Source organism: Grammomys surdaster, unplaced genomic scaffold (genome assembly GCF_004785775.1).
Source record: "Grammomys surdaster isolate TR1022 unplaced genomic scaffold, NIH_TR_1.0 251, whole genome shotgun sequence".
In the NCBI taxonomy this organism is placed as follows: Eukaryota; Metazoa; Chordata; class Mammalia; order Rodentia; family Muridae; genus Grammomys; species Grammomys surdaster.
In genome coordinates this window covers 2,157,831-2,175,578 of record NW_021604692.1, presented here as the reverse complement: position 1 = coordinate 2,175,578, position 17,748 = coordinate 2,157,831, and the positions used below count along the sequence as shown (strand labels likewise).

At 40.9% G+C, this 17,748-nt stretch overlaps 1 protein-coding gene across 3 annotated transcripts in view; it reads right to left on the bottom strand.

The window, feature by feature from the left end:
• Positions 1–17,748, bottom strand: part of Tpx2 (TPX2 microtubule nucleation factor) — a 37,934-nt gene that overhangs the window by 11,162 nt on the left and 9,024 nt on the right. For all 3 annotated transcript variants that reach the window (XM_028774960.1, XM_028774962.1, XM_028774959.1), the window contains exons 2-8: positions 16,066–16,231; positions 11,728–11,847; positions 8,219–8,345; positions 5,518–5,649; positions 4,512–4,637; positions 1,482–1,603; positions 519–670 (exon numbers count right to left, since the gene is read on the bottom strand). In XM_028774960.1, coding sequence (XP_028630793.1) covers positions 519–670; positions 1,482–1,603; positions 4,512–4,637; positions 5,518–5,649; positions 8,219–8,345; positions 11,728–11,847; positions 16,066–16,171 — 885 coding nt within the window. In that variant the 5' untranslated portion in view covers positions 16,172–16,231. The remainder of the gene's footprint in view (positions 1–518; positions 671–1,481; positions 1,604–4,511; positions 4,638–5,517; positions 5,650–8,218; positions 8,346–11,727; positions 11,848–16,065; positions 16,232–17,748) is intronic.

The following is a 17,748-nucleotide window of genomic DNA, read 5'->3' as shown; positions in this document are numbered from 1 at the left end:
CCCACACCACCCAGTATAGGGAGGTAAAGGCAGAAGGTTCAGGAGTTCAAGGTCATCCTCAGCTGTACAGCTAGTTAGAGGCAAGCCTAGACTAACTGGGACCCCGTCTTAAAAACAAAAAACAAAGGAGGCTGGAGAGATGGCTTTACACTTAAACAGAGTACCTACTACTCTTTAACATTACAAAAATAATAATAATAATAAAGCCAGATGGTGGTGCATGCCTTTGAGATGAGTTCATACTGTCCACACCTGAGTCTACATCTGCGCCTGAGGGGTGGGAGAAGGCCTCTACAAATTTGCCACACATAATTTTATGTGCTTCGTGTCCCATCTTAATTTTTACACCAACTTGGTAACATGCTTTCCTTGAGGAGTGATCTGTTGACAGCCAGAGTTCACAGGGAATTTTTATCTATACTGACTCAAGAGTAAGCTTCCCTCAATCATCCAATCGTAAATAATGATCAAAGACGTTACAAGTTGAGTCCTACTGGATTAGTACTAAGAATGCTCACAGGAGTGGAAGGATGCTTCCGAAGTTCAGATATGAAGTTCACTTCCTTATACTCTTCCTGGTTCTTGGGATGCTGTTTGACTCGCTCATCTGTGAGGAAGTGGAAGTCAACTGTTTTGGTAACTTGACTTGTAGATTTCTTCACAGGTTGCCCTGAGGAACAGAGGAAAACACACAGTTAACATTAAGAAAAAAGAAGAGAGGTCATTAATAAGTCTTAAGTTGTAACTCTAATCCTTTCTGTATTCTGTTATTGCGGCTCTAGGTTTATGTATGACTTTTATTGGGTTTGAAGGCCTTTGTTCAGATGCAAACTAGGTAAGGAGAGGAGGAGCCCACTGCTAGGATGTAGTCATGGTTTTGATAAAGTCATGACCTCACACCTTTTTAAAAATAGTGTTGGAGATGGAACCCAGGGCGTTACAAAGTCTAATCAAACACTCTATACCACTGAAAATCCAACCCCTAGAGAGTGACTATAAAAGCAAAATTTAACTCAGAATCTCTAAGAGGGGAGCCTATAAATGCCAAGGTACTTTTCCATCCAGTGAGCAGCAATGGTGCCACCAATATCACGGTGCTAGATCAAAGCAGGTCTATGAGCTCTTCAGTTATGTTTTTCCCTCTAAATGCAGCTGGATTTGACAGACCTCTGTCTTATCCTGTCATTAGTATGAAGAAGGAAATGACAAACTGGCCAGACTGATTGTCATCTGTCTCAATCCTTTTGCTAACACACCAGAGAAGAACAGCATACTCTGAAAAAGTGCTAATTTGAGTAGTCCGAGGTCTAGAGGGTACAGATGAACTTACAGTCACCATTTTAAGTAAGCACATTGACTTATGCTGAATACTCAAACTGATTATTTTTTTTATTTTGTTCTTGCTGTAGAGACCTCAAAAAAATGCTACCAAAATTCAAAGAAGCATCCTCATAGTGAGGCCTCAGTGAGGCCCAGCTGACCTAGCCCTGCGAGAGCGAGCTTCTTGAACTCTTCATTCTTCCTCCGCATCTCCACCACTTCCTGCTGCATTCTCAGCCTTTTCTCTATCTCCTGCTCTTCAGTACTCTTTAGAACCTTCTCCCTAGAAACAAGAATCAGTAAGGAAAAATGAAAAGAAGAAAGGGTTCCATAATTCAAAGGACTCTAAGCTGCTGAGAAGACTACGTTATAACCTATGATATCAAGCCAAAAAGTTTATTCACCAGAAACAGATATTGGCTTAATTAGGTAACATGAAAAGAAAGGATATATTACACTAAGATATTATAAAATTTTTCAGAGAACAATTGCTAAAACTAACTACAAAAGATAGTAAGACACCACAAAAGACTCACATATTTGACCACACCAGTGACCAACTTTTATGCCACAGGAAAAGCTAAATTAAAAAACTAGAAAAGCCACATTTAGAATTGCAGCACTTGAGAGGCTAATGTCAGAAGACTGTGAATCAGAGGCCACTCTGGGTTATCTAGCTAGTTCCAGGCCCATCAATTGTCAGGAGCCATCTAGGAAGGGATAAAGGCATACAAGTGACATTCTAGAGCTGACACATCATGGTCTGCAATGGATAATTCTTAATTGCAAGGCTTTCAGAAATCTCATCTCAGGATTGATTCTTGCAACTGATATGCCTTTCCTGTCATTATTAAATTAATAATCCCTGGGCATTAGCCCACCCTATTAAGCAGATTTCCTGCAGATCCATGAAGATGTGCTGTAGTGATGTTATGTAGACAACTAGATGACTTCTTAATTCCTAATAATTATTCTATAAAATTCCTAAATTTGCCGGGCGGTGGTGGCACACACCTTTAATCCCAGCACTTGGGAGGCAGAGGCAGGTGGATTTCTGAGTTCGAGGCCAGCCTGGTCTACAGAGTGAGTTCCAGGACAGCCAGGGCTACACAGAGAAACCCTGTCTCGAAAAATCAAAAAAAAAAAAAAAAAAGAAAAAAAATCCTAAATTTATACTAGTAATTTTTGGCTCCTTTATAAAATGGGCTTCAATCAGGGCCCTGCAAGCCTTCATGTGTCACGAGTTAATTGCACTAAGATAGAAAGCAGGCATGAAACAGATTTATGATTAAGGAAAACATTCCTCTCAGGCTCCTTGTTAAACTATTAGCTGATAATTAAAGACTATAAACTGCAAATGAACAATGTATTATTATAGGTACAATAACAGAAGATAAACTATTGCCTGGGTTTAGCTACACAAAACTTCACTACTAATGAGACACTAGACAGATGATTTCCTTTTTTTTTGATGATTTCCTTCTTGACATACTGTGTTAACTTAGACATAAGAATTATAGTTTTAACTAATTTTTGTAAGATATATTTATTTTATGTATGTGAGTATACTGTCCCTGTTCTCAGACACCCTAGAAGAAGGCATCGGATCCCATTAGGTAGTTGTGAGCTACCATGTGGTTGCTTGGAATTGAACTCAGGACCTCTGCAAGAGCAGTCAGTGCTCTTAACTGCTGAGCCATCTTTCCAGCCCCTAGTTTTTAACTTTTATGAACCTGTGGAGCTCGTGACAGACAATGACTGCTTAGTTAGATAACTAGTCTAAATGGAAACACATGTAAACATCTCTGTTGTAACTCCTTATTCAATTCATGATTTGAATTTATGTTTGAACTTGTGAACTTTTGAAAAAAGATGCTTGGAATACCATGTGATCTATCCTCCTAAAGACAGGACAAAACTTGGAATGATGACATTGTTAGAACAGAGCAGAGAAGAGAGAGGTAAGAAGAGAGAGAAGCTGAACAGAGAGCAGAAAGAGCAGGCAGGCTTCTTCTTACTGACAAGGATGGGGCGCTTTTCTTATACACTTGGGTTTCTTTCATTTAGCAATAAAAGGTAAGAAGCGTTTTCTTTCTCTATGCAATACTTTCATCCAGAATGAACGAGTGCTTTCTGCACTGGGCTTGGCCTTCTGCTCCATCCACCATATGTGTGTGTGTGTGTGTGTGTGTGTGTATGTGTGTGTGTTTGTGTGTATATATACACATATGTGTGTGTGTGTATATATGTGTGTGTGTGTGTGTGTGTGTGTGTGTGTGTGTGTGTGTGTAAGCATACGCATGTGTATGTAAGTATGCACGGATAGGCCCAAGAAGAAGATGAATGTGTTAATGTGTGGGACTGTGAATGAAAATGTAAACGTGTGTATGATCGTCTACATGTCTACGTATATTTGTATTTCTTACTGCAAGCATGACTTGGTTTTTCTGGTTCAATAAAGGTTAATTGGTCCAAGCCTCCCTCTCACCTCACCAGTGAGAGGTGAGGTTTCTGAGCAAGAGAGAAAGGAGTCTTATTTAACCTAACCCCACCCTACGACCACTACTGTTTAATAATTGAGTGTTAACTGCCAGAGGCCTGCAGCTTCTGGCCTCAGAATAACTTAGAGTCAGGACAGGTAAACGTTATTATATTAAGCAACCTTTACTCTCACAAAACCATATTCAAAGTTTAATCTCCAATGTGACACACACCAGCTGTGGTGCTGCAATGCCACACTCCCAGTATTGGGGAGGTAGAGGCAAAAAGAACAGAAGTTCAAGGCTATCCTTGGCTATTGCAAGGTCAGCCTATGCTACAAAAACAACAAAAAGGTGATGGCACTGCAAATATTTTGATTTTTAATTTCAGCATAAAATTGGCAATAAATATTAACACTCATACAACCATTATCCATTAAAGCATAAACAGATTTTCCAGAAAAAATTGAAATGATCTCTTGGCAAGGGAATAAAACTAAATCCCAAAGTTGATTACCAACTAAAATCACATACAGTTACTGAGGTAGTGAGGCGGTGCACTGATCTGGTCCCGTGCACGTCTTACCCAGCATCTATGCTGCTGACCATCTCAGTGCTCTTCAGGTCACAGACAGCTTTCAAGAGTTTCCCAAATGGCAGGTGTGCCAATTACTGTTCTTCCTCTAAAGTTTGCTCTGGAAAGAAACATACCTTGCAGGTGGCACACCAGGCACAGTGTGTTTGCCCTTAGCTTTCTCCAGGGTTTCTCTTTCATCCTTTCTTGAAGTAGCTGAAACACTGCCTTCCTCCTCTTCCTTCGGTTTCTTTTTATGAGAACTTGATTAAAAATGAACAAAAACTAAATAAATAAATTTAAATTTCCTAAAGCGCACCCTCATTTGGGGACTAGCAACATGACTGAACCACAGGCTCTTCAATCACATCATCAGCAAGAGTTCTAACAGAGAAAGCCCTCTCAGAGAAAGAGGTGAGGTGAGGCAGCCAGCAGTGTTTTAGGTACAAGGATTCTATGTCATCAAGTCAACAAACAGAAGCCAGTGGACAAGGTCCCTGACCCTGACAATCTGTGTCTTAGGAAATTCCAGAGCAGCAGCTATAAGCCCGCCAAAACTAAGGTTGTTCTTGCCTCTGCGGCAACTGGGAGATCCAAGGGACAATCTGAAGAACTAAGAACTAAGATAGATGTCATCTCTGAGGAAGGCCTCACTTTCCTGAGTGAATGCCAGACGACTTCCTTTACAAAACACTCTCTTGAACATGGATATGTCTAAAGATATAGCAGTTACCTTTTGATAATGAAGCTCAAACAAAATGAAAAAACTAAGAAGCAATAGACAATAACTGACCAAAGCCAGTAGCAATCTAGTTTTGACTTCTGTGAAGTACATAAATTATTCAGACACTTTTGGAGTATTCATGCAGTGAAACACATTCCCGGTAATACAAATACTGCTACTAAGCATGAACACCATATATTCTGGTCAGTCCCTGCCACAGAAGAACACTGAAGATAAACCTTCTAGAAGGGACACAGGTAACAGCTCCCCTGACGATGGCATAGCTTTAGAGTCTCCCAGTCTATAGGAACACCAAGCAGATGGACCCGTTGTTAATTTTACTTTGTAACTCACAACTCTCAATTCAGTGCCCAGACATGGGGATCTCACCACGACAGTTAGAAGTCTCAGGTACTCACACTTTCATTCTTTTGTTGGGGGGATAGTCAGCAGCAGGAGCAGTGCATCTCTTGGCTTTCATTTCAACAGAGGCAACATGGTTTTTTTCTTTCTGCTCCAAATCCTTCTGAGCAGAGAGTCTAACAGATCTTCTACGGTAAAAATGACACAATTTATCTTATGATGAATGCAATTACTACAGATATGCAAATGTTATTCAAAAGGTCAAAGTATGTCAACTAAAAGGCCAATAAAACCTTTATTATCCATTCTCTAGTAATCTAATGTTTCTGAAAACTTATTGTTTCCATCCCTAAAAATCCTGCTATTTAAATATGCTGGTGGTTTATTAAGTTAGATTTTTTAAAACACCAACCAAACAGACTAAATAGGGTCATTCTATTATAATCTCAGCACTTAGGAAATCAAACGAACCCTGGTGTGAGATGGTACATGCCTTTAATCCTAGCAGTCAAGGCCAGCCAGATCTAGAGACTGAGTTCCAAGAAAACCATGTCTACACAAAGAAACCCTGTCTCACAAAACAAACAAGCAGCCAGGCAGTGGTGGCACACACCTTTAATCCCAGCACTTGGGAGGCAGAGGCAGGCGGATTTCTGAGTTCGAGGCCAGCCTGGTCTACAGAGTGAGTTCCAGGACAGCCAGGGATACACAGAGAAACACTGTCTCAAAAAACAAACAAACAAACAAACAAACAAACAAAACAAGAAAAGAGATGTAAAGGGGGCAGGGTTTGAGGTTAGCCTAGTCTATACATTGAGTTCCAGGTCAGTCATAGCTACGCAGTGAGAACTTGTCTCAAATTTATAACAGTTAAAATAAAATATGAAAAATATCTTAAAGAGTACTGGGAGCCGGGTGGTGGTGGCGCACTTCTTTAAACCCAGCACTTGGGAGGCAGAGGCAGGCGGATTTCTGAGTTCGAGGCCAGCCTGGTCTACAGAGTGAGTTCCAGGACAGCCAGGACTACACAGAGAAACCTTGTCTCAAAAAACAAATCAAAACAAAAAAAAAAGAGTACTGGGATATAGATCAGTGTAGAAGACTGGCCTAGGGCAGGGAGCAAAGAGCTGGGTTTACGTCCCCAGGGGAGATGGGGAAGAACTCAGAGAAAGTGGGAGGGTTAAGATTAAATAAAATATAAACACAGAAAAGGGGAAATACAATAAAAACAAGACACATGACCAGGAAACAAAGCAGTGACAGATCTAACCGAATTAGTAGTTATAGTAATATATAGTCAACATTTCAACTAAAGCAAAACCTAATCAGACCAGTTTTGGTTTTTTGTTTTTCTGTTTTTTTTAAACCAAGATCCCACAAGCACCATGTACAAAACTAAACTTTCTGTGATTGTTTGGTTACTTTAAAAGCTGTCCATTGACATGGAAGATAAGGATGGGGCTAGGGATCAGATGACTCAGGAGACAGAAAAGCTATGTCCAGGCCTGACATATGTGGTTCCTGATTTCTGTCCCCAGGAACCACAGGGTAAAAGGAGAGATCTGACTCTTCCGTGGGGGTTGTGGAGATAACCCTGGTAGAGGAAGTAAGTGGGAGGGAGAGCGAGGTACCACAGGCTCCTGCCACTCCTGAGGAGTCCTGACCCACTGCACAGTGTATGAACTGACACAGCTCCTGGCTCCTGGCATACCGGTGAGACTACACATAAGAGCCGAGGCCAGGACAGTAGTTGCTTCCCTTGTCTTCATAATCTCCAGAGGGGATTGGACCCTCCCCTACAGGCCCGTGGACAGGTTCCTAGACATATGAGTCAGATCCTGCTAAACAATACCTGTTACACCCCAATTTGCCCTTGAATAGATAAACATACTCTAATTGGCTAAAAAGCTAACTATAAGCTTGTGTAATAAATGATAAAGTTAGATCTGCTCTCTGATGCTAGTCTCTGGAGTCTGAATCCTGGGCAGCATCATGGACTCTGTTTCCATTTACAATGCACTCCTCCCTCCCCTCCCCGCTCTTTCCAGTACCTGTACCCATACTTCTCCAACAATGTCATACACACAAATAAAAATACATATACATGTAATTTTAGAATTTTAAATAAGAGCTGGTATATAATTCCATAGTAGAATGTGTGCTTTGCTTAGCACACCTGAGATTAGTTTAAACTCTTGCACCACAAAATATGAAGCATGAAAAATAAAAGATGAAAATAGAATAAAAGTAAAATAGAAGATATATACAAACAACCATAAGAAAGCTTCTGCAATACTAAGAAACAAAGAAAGGCATGTGCGGGCTGGAGCGATGACTCAGTGGCTCGACGCCAGCATCCATGAGCCTCACATCTGCAACTCCAGTTTCAGGTCAGACACCCTTCTGACCTCCACAGGCACCGGGAATACACGTAACACACATAAATAAATGCAAGCAAAATACCCATACACATAAAATAAAAATGAAAATTTAAAAAGAGATAGAGAATTGACATCAGAAAAACAATTTTATCCGTATACAGCTTTTAAAATCAGACTAATAAGTTTGAACCCTGTCTTTGAAATGAATGTGCCTTGACCAAGCAACTAAGTGTCTATAAACACTTACCTATAAATTAAGTGCAAGCATAAGCACTGAAGGAACATCAGGAACCCAACTGTATTGACACAGATGACCTGTGGAGTTACTACACTGAGTGAGCAGAACCAATAATAGCCACTTTGTGCCCACTCTTACCTCTGAGGCTGGACAGGAGTATTTCCTGATATGGCTCTCTTTGCATTCAGAGAAGGACAATCATTTGATGGGACAGATTGTTTCTGAAGATTTTCCTTTTCTATCTCTTTGTAATAAGTGTTGTCAACTACGAGAGATCAAAAACCTAGTCAGAATGCTGCAGAAGTATCCTAAAATAGACACTTATTAAAAGTTTAGCTAAGCAGTGGTGGTGCCAACCATTAATCCCGGCACTTGGGAAGCAGAGGCAGGAGGATCTCTGTGAGTTCAAGGCCATGAATACAAATGCCTCACTGAATTCCAGTACAGCCAGAGCTACACAGTGAAACCCTGTCTCAAAAAATATCAACAAAGAAAGTTTCAATGGTAGTTATTTAACTGTTGAGATAGCTCCACAGAGATCTCTTCCAGAGGACCAGAGTTTATATTCCCAGCATCCACATAATGGCTCACAACTGTCTGTAACTTCAGTTCCAAGGAATCTCACATCTTCTTCTGGCCTTTGGAAGCAAGATGTGCAGACATATATGCAAAACACCCACAGACATAAAATAAAACTTTAAAAATTGGGAAGTTTAAATGGAGTTACTCTGTAAGAGGGGCAATGCCTCTCTGACACCACAGGCTATCAAGTTAACAGCGCAGAGCCACACACATTACTTCTTTTCAGGTTTTTGTCAGTGACTTCCCCACAGAGATGGCCCACACCATAGTCCAGGCTATCACCATTGTTCTTGGCCTCCTTCCAGAACTTGACACTAAGACACCACACACTTGAGTCATAGAACATGGAGAAAATCAAGTTGTCATCAACCTAGAAGCCGCAGTCCTATAGCTGGATTTCAGAGTGCTGAAAGTGTTTGTATACTATTGGAGAACTAATCAATAGTCTTTGAGAAGTGAACCCTGTCAGCTACAGTAATAATTGTCCTGGCAAGATATGCACACCATTCAATAGTGACAGAAATGTTCTGAGACTAACCAGCCACTTTCTGATTGGATTTAAAGTCCACCCAGAACACGGAAATCACACCTGGCACCATTAGTAGGTTCAAGAACTTGTGGCTAGGGAGGCCATGAGTCCTTGGGATAACCTACTACTATACTACTTACTAAATGATCTAATGGGCTACATGGGCATCAGATTCAATTGTCCTCCATTGATCTTTACATCCGCAGGTTACTGCCTCACCGAAAACTCAGTGAGCTGGTTTTTGCAGTAGACGACAATTAACATGGAGTCAAAACTGGTCACTGTGTGGAGCATAAGAGATTATAGATTGTTCAGACCTAAACAGGGCATTACGCCACTTTCTCTAAGGCTCAGGGATCATCACAGAACAAGGAGGTAGAGAGCCAGAGGTAGTGAAAAAGACTATAGAGAACCAGCATTTATGCAGATATGACAGAGCAGTTACACACTTGAACTTCTAATAGCTAGGACTTTATACACCAGGCTGAGACAAAGATCAAGCCAGACGAAATCCCAACATGGACCAAAAACTGGGTCATGAAGTATCTCCCCTGACTGAGGAACCAATGGCTGCTGGGAGAGTAAAAGTCAGTTTTCGTCAGAGATGGTCCAGTAGATGGTCCTACACGGATGCCTTTAATCCCAGCACTTGAGAGGCAGAGGCAGGTGGATTTCTGAGTTCAAGGCTAACCTGGTCTACAAAGGGAGTTCCTGAACTTCCAGGGCTACACAGAGAAACCCTGTCTTGAAAAACCAGAGTAAAACACACACACACACACACACACAAACACAATTGCAATAATGATGGGAGGGATAGAGAAGTTAGAAGGGAGAGGATAGGAGATAGATTTGATTAAATCACATATGGGGCTGAAGAGATGGCTCAGTGGTTAGGCAGGTTGGTTGTTCTTTGGGAGGATCTGAGTTCAATTCCTGGCACCCACACTGTGGTTCACAGTCATCTATAACTCTAGATCTAGACATTCTGATGCCCTCTTCTGAATTCCACAGGTGTATATACATACATGCAGGCAAAAAATTCAGACATTAAAAAATAAATCTAATTTTTAAAATAAAGTATGTACATACAAATTCAAGCAATAAATATATTTTAAAACTTACTTTTTATTATATGTACATTGGTGTTCTGATTGCATGTATGTCTATGTGAGAAGGTGTCAGATTACTTGGAAGTGGAGTTAAAGACAGTTGTGAGCTGCCATGTGGATGTTAGGAATTGAACTCCAGGTCTTCTGGAAGAGCAGCCAGTGCTCTTAACCACTAGGCCATCTCTCTAGCACCACAATAATATTTTTAATTAAATTAATAGCCCCCCAAATGAGGAATAAAATTGATCAGTATTTAAATCTCAAGAAAGTCAGAAATTATAGACATATATGTATATGTAAGCAGGTGTGCATAGCGTGCGTATGTGACTACAGAATTCAGAATGAAGACCATATGTATCACACACATTCAAATATTATCATTCCTATGCATGGTAACCTTAACGCAGGTAAAGTTATACCGAAGGCCTATTTATAAAAGCTATGTGCGGGGCTGGAGAGACGGCTCAGTGGTTAAGAGCACTGACTGCTCTTCCAAAGGTTCTGAGTTCAATTCCCAGTAACCACATGGTGGCTCACAACCACCTGCAATATGATCTGATGCCCTCTTCTGGAGTGTCTGAAGACAGCTACATTCATATATATAAAATAAATAACAATTCTTAAAAAATAAAAGTTATGTGCTTATTATCACATAAATGGGCATTATCACACTATACCTTCTAAACATACAATCAGGCATCAACTAAAAAAAAAACACATTTTCGTTCAGCTATATTGACCTAAAAGGGCCAACCTGGGATATATAAAAATGCTTTTTAGTCTGGATGTGGTGGTACATATCTTTAATTCAGCACTCTACCCAGGCAGAGGCAGGTGAGGTCGAGGCCAGACTGATCTACAGAGCTAGTTCCAGAACAGCAAGAATTACACAGAGAAACCCTGTCTCAAAACATAAAAAAAAAAAAGAAAGGAAACTGGAGTGCTATCAAGTAGGAAAGCATTGGCTGCTGTGCTGAAAGCCCTACATTCAACCACCAGCATAGCAAAAAGTAAAAAGAAAAACAAACGCCAGTGAGGGGTAGGGGGGTGGGGAGGTGGATCACCAGAAAAGAAAACTATAAAGTAACACTATTCATGAACTCTGGTAGAGCACTTGTTAAGCATGCATGAACTCCTAGCTTTAATCCCCAGCACTGGAAAAATTAGCAAATGAATCCTAAAGGCATATTAAAAAGGAAAGTATGGTTAGGTTGGGTGGTGCCTACAGTCTCAGCATGTGAGAGGTAGTGGCAAGAAGTCTGAGGGCAGCCTGAGCTCCGCACAGACCCTGAGTACATACACCATGAACTGAATTCACACGCTTCACTAACCAACCAAAAGTCTAGTCTCTGGTGACTCCCTCAGGTCCACAGCTCTAGTCACCGCCCGCTGCCCTCAAGGCTCCTGTCTAAGCCATTTTTCCTTACCTGCCTTCAAGGGTGTGACACAGCCTTGTTGAAGTTTGGCTTTTCTCAAAGTCTTCCCCTGAAAAGGTTCTCCTATTCCACTCTGCCAAAGAAACTTGTTCTCCAAATTGGCCTTCTCATCTGGGAAATAATCAGTAAGGAAGCAAATCAGAGAAGAGTCAGGCTTTAAAATGGGGAGGAAAGTCTATTTCCAGCACTGTTAGCAAACAATTCTATCCCCAAAGCATTTGCAACACCCAGAGAAGGAAAGCTGCAGATTCTGTGCTGTGTGACTGCTACCTTTGTTAAGATACAGTTAGGGGCAAACAATATTATCTAGCCTTATCTACCATTCAAATACATCCCGGTGCCCTTGAAGAAACTTTGGCCACCAGAACTGTAAGATTACAAGGGACAGTTTATATTCCAGAGTGTGGGGTGTGTGAGAGTGGAGCAGAACAATGTTTTCTGAAGTTTTATCTTGGGCTCTGCTGTGACTAAAACTGGCAAAAAAACAATCTGTCCCAGCAATAGGATGCTGTGCCAGGCTGCAGGAGCGCAGCAAGCCCCTGAATAACTACACCATGCATGGACACTCTGATTATATCCAAGTGAAAAGACGTGACAAGCTGAAAGAAAAGAAGAAATATACTACAGCTAAGATGGTTTTTAAAATAAGTACAGAATTATTTTTTTTCTTCCAGACCTTGTATTTAACTTCATTACAATTGCTATGCAAATATCTCCTTTCTGTGGATATTTGGAGCATAGAGAAAACTTGTAAAAAGAAATCTTCAGGCAGTCTGGATGCTATCTGAGTTGAAGTGCTATGGGGCAGTAGGCCCTCTTAACTGTCCTTCCTTCAAAAGGGCCCTGTACTTCCAGAACCATTGAATTCCTTCCCTAGAGAATAGCAGACACCATCTTGTTTGGACTCTGTATTGTAAGTGCTAAGTGCAGCTACAATAGTTATTTTTGTTCCTAACACATACTGACATTAATGCCTCTTAATGAGGAAGAGGGAGACAAGAGAAAGGACTAAATGAAGAGGCTTCATCAACAACTGGACTTTTATATCAAAAGTCCAGTTTATATCAAAATAACACCTACAAGCTGAGAACTGGCAAGATGGCTCAATGGTTAAGAGCGCTTGCTGCTCTTACAGAGAACCCAAGTTCAGCTCATAGCACCCACGTCAGGCAGCCCACAAGTACCTGTGAATTAGACTCTAGGACCTCAGGCCGCTCACCTGGCCTTCATGAGTACTGTACTCATTCACACACAGAGACGTACATATAAATACAATTTTAAATGTTTACAAAATATTTTTTTTGGGGGGAGTGTTTGGTTTTATTAGGTTTGTACCACACATCACAGAACTCAAATCAGACTTATCTGTTTGTGGGTTGGGTTGTTAATACCATAATGTCTCTATTTAAAAATTATTTTGGGAAGGCTGGAGTGGTGGTTACTCTTCAGAAGTAAGGAGTGTGTAATACTCTTCAGAAGACATGACCTTGGTTGTTGTCTTAGTCAGGGTTTGTATTCCTGGACAAAACATCAAGATCAAGAAGCAGCTTACATTTCTACACTGCTGTTCATCACCAAAGGAAGTCAGGACTGAGACTCAAGCAGGTCAGGAAGCAGGAGCTGATGCAGAGCCCATGGAAGGATGTTTCTTACTGGCTTGCTTCCCTTGGCTTGCTCAGCTTGGTTTTTTATAGAAGCCAGGACTACCAGCCCAGGGATGGCACCACCCACAAGCCCTCCCACCTTGATCACTAACTGAGAAAATGCCTTACAGCTGGATCTCATGGAGGCATTTTCTCAACTGAGGCTCCTTTCTCTGTGATAACTCCACCTTGTGTCAAGTTGACACAAAACCAGCCAGTACAGTTGTCAAAAGCATATCAAGTTCCAAATGATACAATACTTCTTGTCTTTACAGGCAAATAAACTCACAAGCAGACATACTCAAAACAGATACCCATGCATATACATAATTAAACTTTTTAAAAAGGCATAGTCATGTTGGTGGAGTGTTTGCCTACCATGCACAAGTATTTAATGCAGCCCTAAGCACTGCATAACTTGGAGTGGTAGTGTACTTCAGTAACCTCAGCACTACGAGGATTAAAATAGGATGAAGTTTTAAACTATCCTCAGATACATAGTGAGTTCAAGGCCAACCTGAGATACATGAAACCCTGCTCAAAAAAAAAGAATTAAATTAAAAAATGAACTGAGACTCAATTTCCAGCATGGGGGAGGTAAAGGTTGGAGGCTGGAGAGCTTAAGGCCAGATTTGACTGTCTCCAACAGTTAAACAGCTTGAGGCTGGAGAGATGTCAACAGCAAGCCAGGCACGATCTAGTCAGGAGATGAAGCTTAAAGAGCCTCAGAAACAGACACAGCAAGACTCATCTCAAAGGTAAGCAAGTATGTAAAAGTAGAATAGAATACAAGGGCAACATGGGACCCTTGTGATTTCAGTCATTCAATATCTTGACTGAGATGCAAGCTTCATGAGCCTACATAGCCTACATAGGTGATTGACAAAATACACACACACAAACACACACTTATGTGATCAGCACCATGACAGACATGCTTGAAACTCTTTTTCATCTGGATGGCCCTTATGTACCTACAGCCTGAGTATTTGCCATTCTTAATTGTAAAATACTATTAATTTCTATTTATAGTTCATTCCTAAAAGTTTCAACATCAGCTGACACTTGAGCTCAAGGGTTATAGTATTGACTCTCACACAGTCAAAAACCCAAGTAGAACTTCTGGCTCCCTATAGCAGAAGAAAGCTGCACAATTCTTACAGCACCATACGTTGTACTACAGCTAATTTTATGCTTTATGATTTCATACTGCTTTTAACAATGCTTATAAACCTTTCTATGTAATGCCATATGCAGTGTGTATGTTTTAATAAATTCTTGTAATTTATAATACATTTGTAAATGTTTTATTATTCTAAATAAAAGATTATGTACATGTATATATTATGACATTTTTTTTTGTATTTTCCTGATATTTCTAAGCTCTAAGTTCATCTGTAAGTTTTTTGAAAATTGAACCTCCCTCCCAAAAAAGTAAAACACCTATAACCTGGGTGTCTTGCTATGCATCAATAATCCAAGCTTTGGGGAGCTGGAGGATAGAAGATTTTTAGTTCTAGGACATTCTGGGATATACAGCAAGTTTAAGTCCATATTAGGGTATAGGGTGAAAAACCTCATAAAAATTTTTTTTAATTTAAAAAAAAAAAAAACTGAAGGAAGGAACTAGGATGGAGGAGGGCGGTGGGCGGGCAGGCCAGGTGTCTGCTTCAGCAGTGCAGACACCAAAGTCGGAATTAGAAAAGAGACCCATGGCCCTCTCAACAAACACGACAGGAAAATTCAGGAAGTATACCATAGTTTTTGGAATTAACTTTTATTTTCTGCTTCTGTGGAAATGTATTATAATCAGAAATTATTAGGAAAGATGATGTTTCCATTTTATAAAAAAAAAAAAAAAGAAAGAAAAAAGTATCAGGGCAGTGGTGGCACATGCCTTTAATCCCAGACCTCGGGAGGCAGAAGCCAGCCTGATGTGCAGAGTGAGTTCCAGGACAGCCAGGGCTACACAGAGAAACCCTGACCCGAAAAAACAAAAAAGAAATAGAGAGAGAGAAGCTTGGCATGGTGGTTTCCACCTCTAATACCAGCGTTTCAGAGGCTGAGGCAGGAAGATTGCCCAGAGTGCTAGGCCAGTCTGGGCTACAGTCTAAAACCTTGTCTCAAAAAAACCCAATTTCACACATGAACAGAGACTTCTGTAGTTCAAACATAAATTGTTTTTCCTATTGAATCATGGGAGAATGTACAATCTACTTACTTTTTTGCAGCCTCGCTTTTCAATTTCTTTATTCTATCAATTTATTTTTATGTGTATGGGTGTCTTGCCCACACATACATCTGTGCACCACCACACGCATGCTTGGTGCTGTGGAAGAAGGCACTGAACCCTCTCAGACTGGAGCCATAGACACCTGAAAGCTGCCACAGTGAGTGTGGGAAGAGCAACCAGTGCTCCTGCTGCAGAGCCATCTCTCCAGCCTTTATGCTCTTGAAATGTCCTCAGCAAGCAGGACACTACCCTTAAAATGGCAGGGAAACAGCAGCTTGGTGTTGCACATCCTTAATGCCTGTACTCGGGAGGCATAAGCAGGGGATCTCTGAACTCAAAGCCAGACTGGTCTAAAGAGCAAGTTCCAGGATGGCCAGAGGTACATACACAGTGAAATCAGGTCTTGAAAACAAAACAAAAGCAAAAACAAGCAAAAGAAAAAGTGTCACTTACCAAACCATGAGTCTACATTTTCAGTATCTTCTTCAGCATCCAAAGATGAAAAATTGATAAAGTCGGTGGGGGCATCAAAAGAGTAAGTTGTCTGGACTTGTGACATTGCCCCTACTCAGTGTAGAAGAAGAACAAGCTGCTTTTTCCAGGAGTCTGATACTCTACTCTGAGGAAAGAAATGATTACAAAAAAATTGGCTGCACATCAATATTAGGTATTGATTCCTACACAGTACTTGGTTTTTACATTTCAAATTTAGAAAATCATCCAGGGGCTGGCATGGCAACTGCATGTTTTTAATCCCAGCACTTAGTAAGCAGAGACAGACGGATCTCTGAGTTCAAGACCAGCCTGGTCTACATAATAATTTCCAGATCAGCAAGGGCTACATAGTGAAACCCAAAAGTCAAAACACGGGCTGGAGAGATGGCTCAGCGGTTAAGAGCACTGACTGCTCTTCCAGAGGTCCTGAGTTCAATTCCCAGCAAACATCTGTAATGAGGATCCGATGCCCACCTAAAAATTAATTGCCTGGGAGACTGCTTTAGTTTTTGGAATTAGAAAGAAGCCAGTTTGGGGCTGGTGAGATGGCTCAGTGGGTAAAGGCACCTGCCACCAAGCCTGATGACCTAGTTTGATCCCCAAAACCCACATGGTAGCAAGAGAGAAAACTGACTCCTCCAAGCTGTCCACTGAGCGCCATACATGTTGTAGCATGCAAGCAACCACACAGATAAATAATTGTACAAACATTTTTCTTGTTTTTCTTTTTGTAAGAAAAGGCCAAATTTGATGAGTACCTACAATATGCCAATCACTATGGGTGTTGCACTCATTAATTTTCCCTTAATCTGTCATTTCTTATTTCTAAGCCTTCCTCCACCTATGTATTCACTCTCTGCCCCATAACCTAACTTCTAAAACACATTAACTTTTACCTAACAATCTTTACCCAAGTCCAGCGAAAACTCTTATGCAAGTATTCACCTGTTACACAGGAATATCTCCAAAGCCACAGTGTTAGCTTTACCTCCTCTAGAACAATGAGCATCCAACTCTGTATCAGTTAACTCCATAAATGCTTATCCTGGCAGACTGTGCATTCTGAAGACAAAAGCTGATCTTAGTTGTGTATATGAGTGTGGTTAGCGAGTCCCTTATGCACAGAAGAGTGAGACACAGTTTTCCCTTGAAAATATTTTAAGAAAACTCTATTCTCCAGTTGAAGGTATAGCTCAGGTAGAAAGCAACCTTAGCATGTATGAGGATGTGAGTTTAATCTAACACTGAAGGGGAGAAACAAAACTAAACTTCCCTAGGCATGAAGAAAATGACTTCATACACATCAAAGCCCCAATATGCAGAATAAGTAAGAACCAAGTCAGTACTGAAGGTCTACACCCTATGCAACAAAACTGCATTCCCTGTGTGCAGGAAACAACAGTTCAACCCTCCCACTCCACTTCTACCTAGGTAACAGAATAGCTATAGTAGCTGGGGAGTGGTGGCGCACGCCTTTAATCCCAGCACTTGGGAGGCAGAGGCAGGCGGATTTCTGAGTTTGAGGCCAGCCTGGTCTACAGAGTGAGTTCCAGGACAGCCAGGGCTACACAGAGAAATCCTGTCTCGAAAAACCGATAGATAGATAGATAGATAGATAGATAGATAGATAGATAGATAGAT